The following is a 17,623-nucleotide window of genomic DNA, read 5'->3' as shown; positions in this document are numbered from 1 at the left end:
TCATCTGTCTCTAATCCCTCTCCTTTCACTTCTTACCCTCCTTTACCCTGCTAATCTGTATCCTTGTTGCCCCTTCGTTGTCTTTGATAACTGTGCTGAGGGCTGCCCACAGCGCCCTTATGTAATTGCTTAAGCACCCTGGTGGCCTGTATCCAAGATGGATGACTGGCCCATGCTTGTCCTACCTTACAGGCTTGTGCTATTTTTGTTCTGTAATTGTCCTTTCTGTGTATGTTTCATTGTAAAAATTTGACTTCCTGACTTCTATTTATAGGGATACGTCTATTTTTCTCTTTATCTTTCATAATGCCTGTCATAGTAATACACATGTAATAGGTGGTAGCTGAATCTGTTCATTAATTTTGAAGCTTTGAGTAATATTTACTCCAAACATTGACCATCATGGTACAGAAGCAGTCTTGAAAGTTAATGAAATGTTACAAACCCACAGTAAAGTAAACAATAGACCTTAAGTGAAAGTGATGAAATCTCCCTTTCCTTACTACAGAGGTATATTAACCAAATACAGTGTGGGAGCTTCAATTGGATTCTGTTTAAAAAAAAAAAAAAAAACTATAAAATACAATTGGGGGTAATTAGAAAAATTTGAATATGAACTAGATAATGGATGATATTAGGGAATTATTCCTAATTTTCTTAAGAATAATAATGGTATGGTTATCTAGGAGAATGTTCTTATTTTTAGAAAATTCTTTATTAATAAAGTAGTTAGGAGTGAAGTATCATGCTGTTAAAAAAATGTCTACATAAATATAAAATATATATATAAATATATGTAGAGCTAAGGCAAACATGACAAAATATTAAGCATGTGAAAAGCAAGTTGTCGTTGTACTATTCTTTCCACTGTTCTCTATGTTTGAAATTTTTCATAATAAGGATGAAAAAATATTCCTCTCCTTTACGTTACTTTATGGTTCAGAGAATTTGTGTTGTGACCCTGTGTGTAATTTTAACTGCTTACCCCTTAATCCTCGGAGGACGTGGTGAGAACTGGGTGTGCCCAAGGCGGGGGGGCGGGGGGTGCCGGGGAGGATGGGGAGGGGTGGACACAACAGCAGTGACTGAAGGTATGGAGGAGAGAAGATGAGAGGTGTAGGCTGAGGCGTGTGGGCGGAAGTCTCTCGGGGAGGTTGGCTCATGCTTGTGCTTCCTCCGTCCTTGGGCAGATGTGACATTTAAGTTGGACGATGGAGCCATCAGTGCCCACAAACCGCTGCTGATCTGCAGCTGCAAGTGGATGGCTGCCATGTTCGGGGGGTCGTTCGTCGAAAGCGCCAACAGTGAGGTAGGTGCCTTCCGAAAAGCCCAAGCGGCATCTTCATGAATGTGCGTGTGTATTTATATTAGAAAGTGTTTAACTGGCCAGAGGACTTCGATTCTTTAACTGCTAACTTGGAATAGGTTTGTTTGTTTGTTTTGTAATTTTTCTTTTTTTTTTTTTGGCCACACTGCCGGGCACGCAGAACTTCCCCGACCAGAGATCAAAACGTGGTCCCCTGCGGTGGAAGAGTGGAGTCCTAACCACTGGACCACCAGGGAAATCCGGAATAGTTTTTTAGGCAGTGCTTCAGTGTCAGGTCCCCGTCTTCTTAATTCTGCAGTTATGAGGAGCTATCGTCCGTCGTTCACTTGCTCTGTGTGAGCCCCTATGTGCTCCTGTATCCTTCCATCCTCACGGCTCTCCTTGTTCCTGAAAACATGCTCAGCTATATTTTTTAACAAACGTCACCATGCAAGGTACTCTCAAAATCACATCCAAGCGGGGCAGACGGTCTTCCAGAAGGTGGAGACTGAAAAGTGTCTTTAGTCACTTAGGTCCTGGGCTCAGCTCCGCTAGTAACAGACAGGGGAATCTTAAAAAGCCACCTCCTTGTGCCTCGGTCTCCTTATCCGCAAGACGGGGGATGCACTAGGTCACGCTCGAGGTGCCTAGAGCTGCAACTCTCCCTGAGGCTCTGCCCTGATCTGTCTCAACTCTAGGGTTTGTCAACTCTAGGGGAACAGTAATGGAGCAAAGGGTGACTCCTCTGAAAGGCCTCTTGGAGTGCTTGTTACATCTAGTAGAAGCCACTGGGTAACCTGTCAAACGCTGGCCCTATCTCCAAAAGAGGGATATGCTTACAGCAGAGCACACAGTATCTTGGAGACCCTGTATCTCCACCTTTTTACAAAGTGTTGGAAAAGACAGAAAAATTCCCTTCAGGCGTTTCTAACTTTAGTCTAGAGGTAGGCATTTTTTTTTGTCGAGTTTTACAGGTATTTCTTAACCATCATTTTTAAGAAAAAAAAAACATGGGGACACAAGCTTATTGTCCTAAGAGGCTTGTTATGCTTATCTCAGCATCTCTCCAAACTTTTAACAGAAATACAGAAAACAATAGCTAACTTTTCCAAGGGGGGGGGCCCTCACACCAGAAATCCGAGCACTCCCTTTGTGACCCAGATGCCTGCATTTGCATCCCCAAGTAGGGAAACAGAATCCTAGAATCACAAGCCAGGATAGCCAGCTGTCACTAGGCCACCCTCCTGCTTCCAGAAAAAACTACAGCTGCTCCTAAACCGACCCCCAGCCAAAGACTGTCTGCTGTTGGGGGAAAAGATGTTAGAATTATCCTGATGACCTCTTCTGGTGTCTGCCAGCCTTTGTAAACCCGGAGGTCCTTACCTGTAGCTAAAAGAAGTCTTTCCTGGGCCATCAAAGGTGTTTGGGAGCATCGTTACTGAGACGACAACAGCTGGTAGAGGCCGCCCAGCGAAGAAAGGGCTGTGAGGCTCAGATCCCCAACTCCCCTACGTAAAAAGCTGAGTGGCCTCGGGCAAGTGACCACCTTGCTGAGCTCCAGCCTCCCCATCTGGAAAACGCGATCGTAACCCGTAACATGGTTGTGAGGTGTGGGAGTTGGTACTTGCAAAGTACCTCGTAAGCGGTAAATGCAAAATGACCTCAGTCCTATTTGGATGCCGGTAGCACTGATGATATTCCTTCCCTCTCACTTCCAAGAAAATTGGGGGAAGCCACCAATTCATAAAACCTCATCCAGGGGCTTCCCTGGTGGCGCAGTGGTTGAGAATCTGCCTGCCAATGCAGGGGACACGGGTTCGAGCCCTGGTCTGGGAGGATCCCACATGCCGCGGAGCAACTAGGACCGTGAGCCACGATTACTGCGCCTGCGCGTCTGGAGCCTGTGCTCCGCAACGGGAGGGGCCGCGACAGTGAGAGGCCCGCGCACCGCGATGAAGAGTGGCCCCCGCTTGCCACAACTAGAGAAAGCCCTTGCACAGAAACGAAGACCCAACACAGCCATAAATAAATAAATAAGGAAATAAATAAAAACCACCTCATCCAACTGGCACGTCGCCGACTTAGTAATCCCCTGAGATGAAGCGTCCAGAGGCTCGCTTCCCTTCTCTCTCCAGCTCGCTGAAGTGTGTGCCGAGGGTGCCGCAGACAGCCTGCTTTCACCCAGCGGACAGAAGCTGATCGAGGTCAGGAGCCCACTGTCCCACAAAGGGACACTGTCGGAGCTGACCTCACAAATGCTAATCCCCTTTATCCCTTCCCAGAATGGACTGTAATTGTCTCCAGATTAAGATGTGCGGGAGAGGTGACCAAAACAAAAACTTGGCAGCCGACGTGAACCGCACGTGTATGCGGCGTCACAGCCTCTCGCAGGGACCGCACCTGTTTAGCTTCACCCTGCCCCCCACCCCCTAAGCACTAGGTCACTCACCATTGAGAACTGCAGCTGAGCCTGATAGGGATGTAGAGATTCAACCCAGCTCAAGAGACAAAGGCCATGGAACCAAGCAACCGAAGGTCTGTGCCGGGGCACCTCGTATACGAAGAATGGCACGAGCTGTGGATATGTCCAGCCTTTCCTGCCCTTTCTCGTGGTTTCCAGGGTAGACTGTAATTTACATAGTTATGAACTCTAGTCTCAGCTTGACCTTGGACAAGAGGCTGACCCTCTCTAGACCTGTGTCCTCATCTCTAAAATGGGGACCACAAGAGAACCTTTTTCAAAGGGCAGGTAAGGCATGAGGATACGCGTGTAAAGCATCAGATTTGGTGCCTAGAACATGCAAAGGCTCAAGGAGTGTCAGTGACTGTTATCCTGGAGGATTCTTGTTAAATTGTTTCCATGAGGAGCTCAAGATCTTTGCCCCCCAAAAGCCTTCAGGTAACGAGCCCCCAGTTCCCTTCCTAAACTAGCAAAGTGTAGTAGAGATGGTTATGGGGGTAAGAAGAGGCATTTGGTTAAAGGCTCAATAAATGCTTAATGGTTAATGTAGGCGCGTATTCACATGGGCCTTTTATTTCTAGGCCACCTTTTAACTCTTTGTCTTCTGAAAATCTGACATCCTCCACAAAATCCAGCCTCTTTTTTTTTTTTTTTTGCATTAATAGAATTCACATGCATATCCAGAAAGGAATAAAATATGCCCACTGATGTTCCTTTAACTTTTTTTGTCATTTAATATTTAAGAAGACACTGTATTTTACTTCTGTTTTCCTCATTACTTTTAATGTAGCAGTAAGCATAATTTTCTCCCCAGAGGTACTCAGCAAGTGGTTCATTAAAAATGCATGCCCGGCTTGTAGGAAGCAATGCTCTGGATCTAGAATACTTTCTCATTCTCTATGAGACCATCTCTAATTATAAGCCTGATAGTCTGAGCTGATCTTCGCAATTAAAATTTTAAACCAACTAAACTGGAATATGGGTCGTTGTTTAGGGTAGCATTATATTCTTATATTTTTTAAAGCTACATTCAGCAGGTAGGGCACAACATTTTTAATTCCATTTCTTTTATTTGTATTATTTTTTAAAGTTCTATAAAAATGGTCGCTCTGTTGCTATTCAGTTCATTATAAATGTTGAAATCACAGAAACAGCCTTTTAAAGAGAATCAGCAGTGAGGGGAAAAAAATGCGTGTTCTGAAAGTGTTTTAGTTTTTTCTCATTTGCTGGTTACTTATGAGGGTCCCTAACATTATTTGCCAAAAAGAGCCATTGCTTTAAATAAAAAATGTTAGTGTTATATTAAGCAAGAAGGAAACAGTAGGTCATGGCTGATTACAAATGTCAGAATGCTCCGAAGACAGTGGAAGCGTTGGGCCAGGGCTGCTTGCTGGAATCCACTGTCATCTCCGGCTGCCAGAAACAATTTCTTTTCATTTAGGATGTCCATTTTGCCATTACTTAGAACACACTCTTAGCAAAAATTGCTAAAGTCATCTGGGTATCTTCAAAATCCATAATCTCAGTGAAGAAAAGCTTTAGATGTCATCTATTCCAAACCTCTCCCATGTCACGGATGAGGAGACTGAGGCTTAGAGAGGGTGAATGATTTGTCAAAGGTCACACAGCATTTTAGCAACACATCTCTGGGCCTGCCCCAGCCTCTTGCCCTGTCCTCCAAGCCATTATTTTCAGAAACAGCAGACATCCCCATCCCTGAGAGAACAGGTGCTCGTAGGAAGCTCTGGGACTTTTTTATATTTATAATCACTAACACTTTAGAGCACTTAGCACTTTGTAAAATGTATATAGTTTTACTATCACAGTGGCCCAAATTTTAAAGTTTCACAAGTTAATTAACCTTCAGTTATCTAAAAAGTGTACTAATCCAAGCACCATTCTAGAGAAGTGAAATTTTGCCCTATGTCATTTGCCATATTTGCCATAAATTCATGTCTGTATAAGATAAACGCATGTGTACATAAACATATATACACACAAATATAACCAGTGTTAGATTCACTGGAATAGCAATTACAATACAACAGCTTCTTTATTTTAAAATGATATCAGTAATGGTTTCTACTTGCCAGGTTTTATTTATTGTAGAGGTTGTGCTAGAAACTTGAAATGATCACACTTGTCAAGTCATTGACGGTAGTAACCCATGCAGCTTATGAACAGAATCATAATTGTTTTCGCTCTGTCTCAGAGGGGAGGGGGTAATTTCCTTAATATTTCTAGGAATTTTTCTGGGCCCTCCCTTTGATACACTTAGGGAAACTCTAACTGTCTGAAAGGATATTCCCTCTCTGAAGTGGCTGGTGTCTATGCAGGAAAATTATATAGATGGTTGCTATAACTTAAACAGTTCTGCAGCCACACCAATAGAAGACTGCAATGGCCCCGAGGCCCTTGTAGATTGTGGAGGCATTTTATGTGTGTGTGTGTGTGTGTGTGTGTGTGTGTGTATATATATATATGTGTGTGTATATATATATATATATATATATACACACACACACACACACACACACATACAAATATATGGAGAGAGATTAGATATATAGTATAGATGTAATCATATATAATATACAGATATAATCATGTAATTCATAAATATAATCATATATAGATATATATTTTTCTATGCTGTATAGAGAGGTTTATTAAGTACCAGAATTAAGAAGTCTATGACTCGGGGCTTCCCTGGTGGCGCAGTGGTTGAGAATCCGCCTGCCAATGCAGGGGACACGGGTTCGAGCCCTGGTCTGGGAAGATCCCACATGCTGTGGAGCGACTAGGCCCGTGAGCCACAACTACTGAGCCTGCGGGTCTGGAGCCTGTGCTCCGCAACACGAGAGGCCACGATAGTGAGAGGCCTGCGCACCGCGATGGAGAGTGGCCCCCGCTTGCCGCAACTAGAGAAAGCCCTCGCACAGAAACGAAGACCCAACACAGCCAAAAATAAATATAAAAAAATAAATAAATAAAAAAATAGCACAATACAACGGATACAGTCAGCCCTTTGTATCCACGTGTTTCATATCCATCGATTTAACCAACTGCAGATGGCTGACTGTGTAAGGTAGAAAAAGAAAAAAAAAAAGTCTATGACTGTTCATCCTTTTGAACTTAGAAATCTAATTCTAAAAAACTGTTAGTGAAATAAGGTGCTGTCATGTAGCTTTCTTCCTTACCATGAAGGGTTTCCAGTCCTGCCCAGCAGTTCTGAACATAGACTTTAGAATCATATTTCCTGGGCTCAAATATCAGCCCCAACCTCCTAGCTCTGTGACCCTGGACACTGGACTTAACCTCCCTGAACCTCCATTCCTTTATCTATAAGATGGCAAAAATAATAGTCTCTTCCTCCTAGGGAGGATATAAGGATCAAAATAGATAGTGCATGTGGGAAGCTTATTAGCACAGTACTTTGTGCATAGGAGGCCTTCTCTTAGGTTAATTCTTATCATCATTCCAAACAGCAAGCCCTAGCGGCACCATTCCGTGTTATGCCAGGGTACATCTCATGGAGTTCGAAACCTAAAGTGAAGAATACCTGCTATAACGTGTATATCCCTGTTGATCCAGGTCCAGCCATTCAGAACTCTACTTCCCAGGCAGTCCCTGGCTCCCCAGCAAACCCTAGCATGTAGGAATATGGGCAACAACTACGGGTACTCGGGAGGGAGATTCGGGGGATCCTCCAGGGAACAATTCCCCACACCCAGCCATTCCCCTAGATGTCCCAAGCACAGGTTCCTCTGGATTCTCTGCATCTGCTGATACCCGATACTGTTCCAGTAGTTCTGTATCTATGCCATAGGAAAAATAAAGTGTGTGTGTCATGCTAACATATACTTTTTACTTATTTTTTTATTGACGTATAGTTGATTCCATGCTAGCATTTAATGAAAGAAGGCTGGAATCAAGCCAGTCACCATGGCAACTAGGGTGGCTGGTCGTCCTCCGTTTTGACATCGTAGAGGGCTGGGCTCTGTCATGTGTCAGCAACAGTGCAGTCTGCAGCTCCCCACCCCCCACACCTGTCATGTTGCTAGGAGATCTCTTTCCCCACAACAGAGTATTATAAGGTACTTGCCAAGGAGGGCCTATAATGTCATCATACATTTACAGCCCATTTGTCTGATTTATAAGCCCAAACAGCCATTTAAAACTTCCAAATCAGGCTTTGTCAGGCAGCCCCACTCTTTTGTCATCTACAAATCAAACGGTTATGTTTAAAGCCATAAATAGTAAATGACTTCTCTGCACAGCCTCAAAGCAAGGTGTCCCAGACTCACTAACAGTGAATCACACAGTGGGGATATTTACAAGCAGTAGAGCCTGAAAATGTGCCCACTGCTTTCTTCAGCAGAACTTACCTTTTCAAATAACATTTCAGGTATATCTCCCGAACATAAACAAGATGTCAATGCAGGCGGTACTGGATTATCTTTATACCAAGCAGTTGTCACCTAACTTGGACCTGGACCCACTGGAACTAATTGCCTTGGCAAACAGATTTTGCCTGCCACACTTGGTTGCACTTGCAGGTAAGGCTGATGACTCAGGGCCATGTGGTGTCTGACTGTCATATTTATCAAAATCGCATTTAAGCAAAAATAAGATTTCCAGGGAATAAAAATTAATTTTTTATCACCCAATATAGGACTGTCTGGTACAGGGTGATATGAACTGATCAAATGTATCAGACAGCCCAATTCAATTCAGCAACTATTTTTTAAGCACCTACTTTGTAGTAGGTCCTGCTGATGCACATTTAAAGCTGAGTAATGCATGGCCCCTGCCCCCAAGGCCCATGCTCTATGCCCTCTGCCTCATTTGTGGGTGGACCACAGAATTGGAAATGAAGCTGTTGTGTCCATTTATCCCCATAATGTGTGTTCAGACACAGTGTTTAAGAAAGAGGCAGGGGACTTTCCCGGTGGCACAGTGGTTAAGAATCCGCCTGCCAATGCAGGGGACACGGGTTCGATCCCTGGTCCGGGAAGATCCCACATGCCGCGGAGCAACTAAGCCTGAGTGCCGCAACTACTGAGCCTGCGTGCTGCAACTACTGAAGCCCACACGCCTAGAGCCCGTGCTCCACAACAAGAGAAGCCACCAGTGAGAAACCCACGCACTGCAACGAAGAGTAGCCCCTGCTCGCCGCAACTAGAGAAAGCCCGCACGCAGCAACGAAGACCCAACGCAGCCACGAAAAAAAAGAAAAGAAAGAAAGAGGCAGTAGGAGGCAGTGGTTAAGAACATAGGCTACAGATCCAGATTGCCTGGGTTCAAATCCTGGCTCCACTATTTACTGGCTGATTTCCTACTTGATTTAACTGCTCTGTGTCTCAGCTTTCTCTCTCTTTAAAATGGGGATCATAATATTCTACTACAGAATTATGAAGATTAAATGAGTTAAGAGATTATATATATATAAAGAGAGAGGGAGTCCTTAGGAACAGTGTCTGGCACCTAGTAAGCGTTATGTAAGTGGTTTTCTTAAAGCTATTTTAGAAAATGTTCTGACATTGTCAAGATCATTTTGGGAAAAAGAGAAAAAGGGAGACTTGGTTTAACTTCACAGAATCTTATGTATCATTTCTAGATTTGCTCAGTTGGTAAGCCAAAGCAGGTCAAAATAAGATATACGCTTTCGAATAATTTTTTTCTTGAATTTAAACCTTGTGCTTCATTCACCAAAGGTGTCAATTAGCAATAAGGGTGTTTATGGCTACATTTAGTTGACTCCTATTAACCATGAAAGCAGAATAGTGCCTGCTTTGCTCACTGGCTTATCCACTGCACGCAGAAAAGTGCCTGAGCATATGTGGTTCTCAGTAAAGATCTGTTGCATCATTAAATGAAAATGAATGTATGAACAAACCAACCAGTCATATCTGCCATTGACTTTCTGCCAGTGTCTTTAGAGAAAAGATTTATTTCTCTGTATTCCAGGTTTCTACTACACTCAACCAACTGGAGATCAAAGTTTTCTCCTTACCTCCCTTCTTCACCAGTTGGATAACAAGAGATGGTTGAAGTATTGCTATTCATTTTTTTAAACGGTTTTTAACCAATATACCTGAAGTCATAGATTCAAATGAGTATTGCTGCTTTTTAAATACTAACTCTAGGAGGCTGCAATGGGCAATTCTTTTTTTCAGAAGTAAGAGTCCCAAGCCATTTGACTCTCCAGTTTTTATAAGTATTTGTCCTTTGAAAATAAATTGAATTTTTTTAAATAGTCAAAAGTAATTCGGAGGCAAATCTGTTGAACAAGGTTTGCGATCAATTTTGAAGTAGTGCCATTTTTGCTTAAATATTAAGTGTAGTGATGCAAACATGGGACTGATTTCTCCATGAAAGAAACTGACCCAAAGAAACCTTCTTGTGTGAACTATAGACTTCTATGTATGTTTACTTTTCTTATTAAATGCTGTTATTAACCGTTATGATTATTTAGTAAATAGCTTCCTAAGGTGATTCCTTTAATCCTTTATATAGTGTTTGGTGTGTAGTATAGAGCGTTTAGACCAGAGTGTTTAAAAATCAGTTTCTGGGGTGAAAATGCCTTGCAAGGCAAAGTGTTAAACGAATATCAAGAAATATTGCAGTTCCCTAAAATTTATAACCCAGTGACTCCTCTGCGAGATTTAGTTCCAAATAGTTCTTTGTTTGTCAATCGAGCTGAGGAAGCTTGTGTCAAGAAACCATCCCAATCTTGATACCCTGTGGACCAGATGGGGGCATATTGACTAACAAGTAAGTATGTATGGATAGAACCAGAGCAGAAAGTAAGCATGATTTGGACCACATACTAGAAGAACAGATGCAGTGCTAGAGATGAAAAAAGAATACATCAGCATCAAGGAGCCAGAAATGCCGGGCCAAGACTGTACCCACACGTCAGTGCCAGAGGCGTGCAACAGCCTAGCAGAGGCAAGAGACAGCTCAGTCTCAGAACCACAGTTTGAATTCATCTTAGAAGCCTGGAACACAGCTTCGAAGCAGAAACGGCTCTCCCATCTAGACTTGTCTGACTTCTGGCTGAAGTCCACCCCCCCCAGCCTTTGGAATCTGAGAGGCTGAACATGTCCCTTGTCTGCTGCTGATGAGACACACGTACACATTCACAATTTTAATTCCCCATTTGGACTCATTCCGGTTACTCAGTCTCTCCGCGGTCAGAGAGTACTGAGAATTGGAGGGATGTGAATGGGGAAACTGTCAAGCAGGAAGATATGACGGAGTCTAGAGGATTCTAGGCAGGTACTGGCCTGTCCAGAGCAGCACGCTCCAATAGAACTGTCTGCAGTGATGGAAACTTTCTGTGTCCTCATTGGCCGATACACATGAAATGCGGCTTGCGTGGCTGAGGACCTGAGTTTTTTACTTTGTTTACTTTTAATTATTAATTGAAGTTTAATAGTCTCAGGTGGCCAGTAGTTACCATATTGGACAGAGAAGGTCTGGAGGACTCTGGCTATTTCAGAAGGCTAACAAGTATCCCCGGAGCCGCTGGTGCCCTGGCTGGAGACCAGAGCTCCCCGTACCGAAAGGCCACTCATCAGAGCGGGCTCTAGATTCAGTTCACGTGGAGCTGTGAGCCAGACTTCCTCCCCTCTTGGCTGGTCCCGGAGCACAGCTTCCAGGCACTAACTTTCTCCTGCCCCCTCTCCTCCCCAGAGCAGCATGCTGTTCAGGAGCTGACCAAGGCCGCCACGAGTGGCGTGGGCATTGATGCGGAAGTGCTCTCTTATTTGGAACTGGCCCAGGTTTGTAGCAATTTGCCTTTCACCTTTTCAGTGTGTTCAACCAGTCATGTAACGCTGATGAAACATTCCACTGTTGCATCTGTCTAAATAAAGATGTCACCACCGAGTCACAGAGGCCCCCCACTGTGTGCAACGAGAAGATCTGAGAGTTTTACGTTTCATGCACCGTTCACCCTGCTGGGCTTTGTTTGAAAAAAAACAAGGACCCCACCCACACGCCAGCCCCCTTGTGCCCCCCCACTCCCCCTGCCCCGAGGCACCAGCTTCACATGTGGGAGAACAACTCGGGGCAAGGGAGGAGAAGGCATTATCTCTCCTTTTTTGAATTCTCAAACACAGATTGGCCGAGATCAGACAGTTTCTAGAATTTCGTGAAGTCCAGTGATGGATGCCTCACGTCTCACTGCAGCTCTCCTGGGTTTTTTTTTACATCAATACTTGTTACTATCGACGCTGTGATTCCATAATCCCCATACACACTTGTCCTCTTCCTCTACAGAGGGTCTGAGATCCAGCCTCGGCTTTGTCACTACATAATTTACTTAAGGCACAAAGCTAAGCTCTGCCTCAGTTTCCTCATCTGTAGGAAATAAGGATGGTAGTTCACACCCTGTCAACCTTACAGATTATTTTGAGAATCAGGTGGGAGAGAATGTTCCAGAAAGAGCACCGAAGAGAGGAAGCCCTCTCATAATACAAGGCACGTATGCAGAGTTATCTAGTCCCTGGCCTAGACTTACGGGCAATGAGTTTACACTCTGAAGGAACTAAGAATAAACTCTTTCGTTTTTTTCTGTGGCCTATTGGGTTTGGCTTTCTCCATTCCCTTTCTCAGGGCAGTGGTTTACTAAGTCTTAGGTCAGGCAGCTTCAATCGAGATTTCTCAAAAGGGAAAACGGTGGATCAGGACTTCACAGCAATCTGGTCATTCTGACTTAACATTCAGCAAGGATTTGTTATTTTCTCCCCCTGCACCAGGCACCACCCTAGACAAGAGGGCATGGAGATACAAACTCGGTAGATTCTCTCTGCCCTTGGGGCCATCCTAGGCCACTGAGGGAAACAGACACAAGCACAAATTATTAGAATCCAATGTGAAAAACAACCTCATAGAGGTTACAGTTAAAACTGAGAACAGACATCAATCACAAGTAAAATCAGCAAGCCCCCATCAACACTGACTGTCCAAATTTGGAATTTGGGGGTGTTTTGAAACAGGCCTGGAGGACAGCTTATGACTTGTGCCCTCTCCAGTAAGTATTCCTCCTCGAGAACAATCAAATGACCCAGAACTTCATATAGGGCCAGCCCACTTGAGGTAATGATTTACAGTTGTGTCTGTTTGCTTTGTGTTCCCACCCCGTGCCCTCCCCCGACCCCGCCCACACATACACCCTGCAAAGAAATAATATGATTCCTGCTAAGCTCTGACAAGCCTTGGCAGGAAGAGTTTGGGACAGAGTCTCTCACATCTTAGCTCATTTGTTAGACCCTAACCTAAGGGGTAAGTACTTAACAGTCAGCCTGGGGACAGGAGGGACCCTGATCGGTTGCACTTTCCAGTTTCCGGGGTGTCAATACCCCTACCTGGCCAACGTTAACGACTTGAAGTCACCGAGCTCAGAGTACAGAAGGGGCGCCCCCAGGGACGCTCCTGAGCAGGTACAAGCCAAGCCCAGTACAGCACTGCTCTGCTCTGACTTTCAGAAGGAAATCCATTATCAAGAGACGTTGGAAGCACCTGCTAAAATTGTCTGTCATGTTGGGCTTGTGATCTGCAGAGAGTTTCTTGAGTTAGTTTCCGAGGACGTTGGCTTTTCTCTTGGCCTCTGTTCAGGGCATTGATGGGGGCCCTGGAGGAAGTGCACTGTAGGTTTCAGGGGTTCACCTGCTCAGAGAAACTTCAAGAGCAACAGACAACAGAATGGATGTCTGAAAGGGGCCGGGACAGAAAGAGTGAGGGATGGGGGCACCTGCCAAACTTGGGGAGGGAATGGGGAGTGGACTGTGGATTTTTGAGCATCGGGTGTTTTGCAGTCACAGCTTCCTCAGCTGCCACTGTCCTGAGCATCTGCTCAGAAAGGAGAGGGTGGATCGAGTGTCTGCATCCCTCCCTCCCCGCCCGCACTGCCTGCTCTTCTTATGTAACCAAAGGACAGGTACAGGACAGTCACCCACGCTGCAGTGCTCCTGCACTGGTCTTTCATGCTCCTCTTTCAGATCTCTGGCCGCAGCCAGCTGAGCTTTGACATGCAACACGGAGGATTCTGTTGCCGAGGCTTCCTTAAACAGAGACGACATCGCTGCTTTCTGCTGTGGGCTGGTGCCTTCCATAGGCCACGGCCACTTATCATTAGAGGGCAGGTGGAAGGGGAGAGGAGGAGGGCAAGGCGTACTTTAGACTCCTGACCTGATACAGTGATCATTTTGTTTTTGTTTTTTTTAAAGGATTTTCTTATTTATTTATTTATTTATTTATTTATTTTTGGCTGTGTTGGGTCTTCGGTTCGTGCGAGGGCTTTCTCCAGTTGCGGCAAGCGGGGGCCACTCTTCATCGCGGTGCGGGGACCGCTCTTCATCGCGGTGCGCGGGCCTTTCTCTATCGCGGCCCCTCCCGTCGCGGGGCACAGGCTCCAGACGCGCAGGCTCAGCAATTGTGGCTCACGGGCCCAGCTGGTCCGTGGCATGTGGGATCTTCCCAGACCAGGGCTCGAACCCGCGTCCCCTGCATTAGCAGGCAGATTCTCAACCACTGCGCCACCAGGGAAGCCCCACAGTGATCATTTTTAGCGCACATATCCCAGTGGGGAGTGGGGGAGGGTAGGAGTGTGCCAAACGCTTACACGTGGCTGGCGTCGGAACCATGGCCAAAGTCAAAACCCTGTAGTCAGAACAAGAGGTTTCCGAATTAGTCCTCTGGACCCTTTATTTCTTTGACCCGTACCGTGGCTTTTTATTTCTTTGTAGCCCCACTTTAGAAAACAGAGTCTGACCCCCTTTTGGTCACTTCCCTGCAGTTTCACAACGCCCACCAGCTGGCCGCCTGGTGTTTGCACCACATCTGCACCAACTACAACAGCGTTTGTTCCAAGTTCCGCAAGGAAATCAAATCGAAATCTGCAGGTGAGGCCGTGCGGTCCCTATCTGTCCAGTTGTCATCACCTGTGACTGAAGGGTTCACCTTCACTGCCCTCGAGAAGGAACACGGGCAGCCCCCAGCTCACGGAGAATTCCTTGTACGGTGGTCACAGATTCATGTGACGTGACCCAAGGAATTGGAGGTTGGAAATTGTCTCTGGAGAACTTCCCAGCCGGGGGGGATCTGGGCGGAGGGGGGCATCAGGATGCCCTGCTGTGGAGCGGGCAGAGATTGTTGGCTCGCCCTTGTCTGGGGAGGCAGGCTTGGGAGCGAGCTTACGCTCTGCAATGAAGGGATCCTGGGTTCAGGCTCTCTGTGTCCAGCTGTGTGATTTTAGGCAAGTGATTCTACCTCTCAAAACTCTGGTGTCACAGCCTGCCACTGGCCCTACTCATAGTCTCTGCCCATTGGGTTGTTAAGATGAGCACACGATAGTCCTATATGAGAAGCCTAAGCACAGAACCTAGCACACAGAAGCCATGAATGAAGAGCAGGTATCATCATGTGCATCTTTCCTTCCCCAGACAACCAGGAATACTTTGAGCGGCACCGCTGGCCCCCTGTGTGGTACCTGAAGGAAGAAGACCACTACCAGCGAGTGAAAAGGGAAAGAGAGAAGGAAGATATTGCACTAAATAAACATCACTCGAGACGAAAGTGGTGCTTCTGGAATTCATCTCCAGCGGTCGCCTGAGGCAGAAGAGAAAAAAAAAAAATCAGAAATCTGACACACCACTTTTAAAAGCACTACTGTAAAATTGGTCTTACTATTAGAGATAAGGTGTAGTTCAGGTGTCAGGCACTCATCCTCCTCCACTTTCATGCATTTATCTTTGTTGGGATCAAAGCACAAGCTCACCATCCATGAGCCTGGACAAAAAGGGAAGTTGACGCTCACTGCATTCCTTAAACTTGTATATTTTTTGTTAGAAGGCTTAATAAACTTTAGTCCGTTATCTCATTTCTTTTTATACAAAGGAAAACAAATCCAGCTTTCAGGTTTCGAATTCCAGATTGGAAAATATTTTTATATGGTCTCTTGTAAATGAAAATACTGTGTATTACTTTATTTTACAGGCCACACATTAACCATGAAGTCGCCCTGTGATTCTCTTTGCCCATGTGACCACCAAGCATTATTACTTAGAGGGTTATCCTTTTGTCGTGAAGTAAAGGGTTGGAATGAAATTCCCCAAAGTGCAAGTTAGGGAGTGTCTCATCTTTGTTCTGCCGAATCGTATCGGTATAATTACAAAGTCAACTCCAAGAACGTGTAATATTTACAATATTTGCCATGTAAGTGCTAGTAATTATATGGTTATATGTGCCATGTAAAATATAGTGATATCACATCTTCTGTTGTGTAAAACATCTAGATTTAAGAGGATAATCTTTATAATCATTAGAAGGGCTTAATAAATCCCAGCATTATCCAGGGCAAACTCTCTGGTGGACCTGAATACAGAAGATACCGTAAGAGCATTGGTGTTCGGATTGCTGTATTAGGATGTACATCTCTCAGTGTTCCTTGATCTTGCCATGTTTCTGCATGCAGATTCTCCGCTGACTTGAATCGAGATGGGTAAGGGAAAGGGTCCCCGGACTCTGTCCCAACGTCTGCAGGCTTGTCACACCTCCCCACCGGAAACAGGCTTCCTCAGGTCTCTCACCTGTGGCCAACTTCACTTTGTAAGACCCATATTTTTAACTCTTCCCAGGGAAAATTCACGTTGCTGCAGAAGTAGACCAAGGCAGACCACCCACCCCTGCTGAAATTCAGTGGGGCCTGTGAAGGCACGAAGCTGGAGGCTGGGTCGTCTAGGGTCACTGCATTCTCCAACGAAGACGGGAATTCTACTCCAAGAGTCTAGGAAATGGTGCTATTGTGAGTTAGTGCTGACCCTTTGTCATTCTGAGTTTTCAGTGTTAAAATAGAAAGTATTGAGCAGGGGAGTTTTGAGAGGCCGTCAATCACTGCTTCTCTGTAAATTAAAATGTTACAGCACTCACGCAGAGCATTTTAAGGCCACACTTCCATACCTGTCATGGATGTTGTATGGTGGAGGCTGGGACTTTTTCTATCAGGAAGTCAATTTACTGATGCTAAAAGCTGTTGATTTTTTTTCTAGCTTTCTGAAGTTGGAAAAGAGACAGTTGAATCCAAACTCCAATGTTGACAGCCAAATATATTTGAAAATCTATCCAGATTACAGATGGACATTTATTACTGGCAGTGGATACACACCACATTTGAAAGCTGGGAGAGGCCCAGCAATAAAGAGGCTCCTTTACCACCCTCTCATGACAAAGGAGGGGGCAGTAGAGTAGGGAAGGATGGGATGATTGTAAATGCATCTACTTTAGTTTTGGGTCAATAGGTTGTAAGTCATTAATGGAAGGAGAAAGGAGACAGAATGAGAGGAAGAATCGGCATATATCCCATCATAAAATGGTAGAAGTTGAGTTTTCGATGAGTAGTCAGAATTGAATTTATACAACCAAAGCTCCCATGTGATTGTAATCTTGCCAAAATGTAATGGACATATAAATGAACCTGGGTATAAGCAATAATATCCACTAGTGTTTGTTATCAGCTGCTGTAACCAAGTGGCTGGTTCATTTGGTTGACGCTGATTATGGCCTTTTAACCATGGTGGTTTGTTTTGTGTTTTTTATTTCACGAAAAGCCAGTAAAATCGTTTAGCTATAAAATGCTTCCAGTTTTTCTTTAAGGACTACCGTCATTATCATGTGTGTAATTTTCATTGCTTTTTAAAAAAACTATCAAAACATTAAAGGTGCTGGGTCATGGGGGCTGTGTGTCCTCTAGGAACCAGGCAGCTTGAATGACCGTCATCTTTGTCTTCAGTATTGCCAGCAGAGTGCAATGCCATGATGTAAGTGAGGGGTCTGGATCTTTGCTCTTG

At 44.8% G+C, this 17,623-nt stretch overlaps 1 protein-coding gene across 7 annotated transcripts in view; it reads left to right on the top strand.

Moving 5' to 3' along the window:
* RHOBTB1 (Rho related BTB domain containing 1) overlaps positions 1-17,408 on the top strand; it is a 71,267-nt gene extending 53,859 nt beyond the window's left edge. For all 7 annotated transcript variants that reach the window (XM_057530751.1, XM_057530756.1, XM_057530753.1 and 4 more), the window contains 5 exons: positions 1,191-1,309; positions 8,176-8,326; positions 11,469-11,557; positions 14,575-14,680; positions 15,221-17,408. In XM_057530751.1, the coding sequence (XP_057386734.1) occupies positions 1,191-1,309; positions 8,176-8,326; positions 11,469-11,557; positions 14,575-14,680; positions 15,221-15,390 (635 nt within the window). In that variant the 3' untranslated portion in view covers positions 15,391-17,408. The remainder of the gene's footprint in view (positions 1-1,190; positions 1,310-8,175; positions 8,327-11,468; positions 11,558-14,574; positions 14,681-15,220) is intronic.
* Positions 17,409-17,623: the final 215 nt, after the last annotated feature.

Source organism: Balaenoptera acutorostrata, chromosome 16 (genome assembly GCF_949987535.1).
Source record: "Balaenoptera acutorostrata chromosome 16, mBalAcu1.1, whole genome shotgun sequence".
NCBI lineage: Eukaryota > Metazoa > Chordata > Mammalia > Artiodactyla > Balaenopteridae > Balaenoptera > Balaenoptera acutorostrata.
Note: the sequence above shows the minus strand (reverse complement) of the source record. Positions and strands in the feature narration are given on the sequence as shown.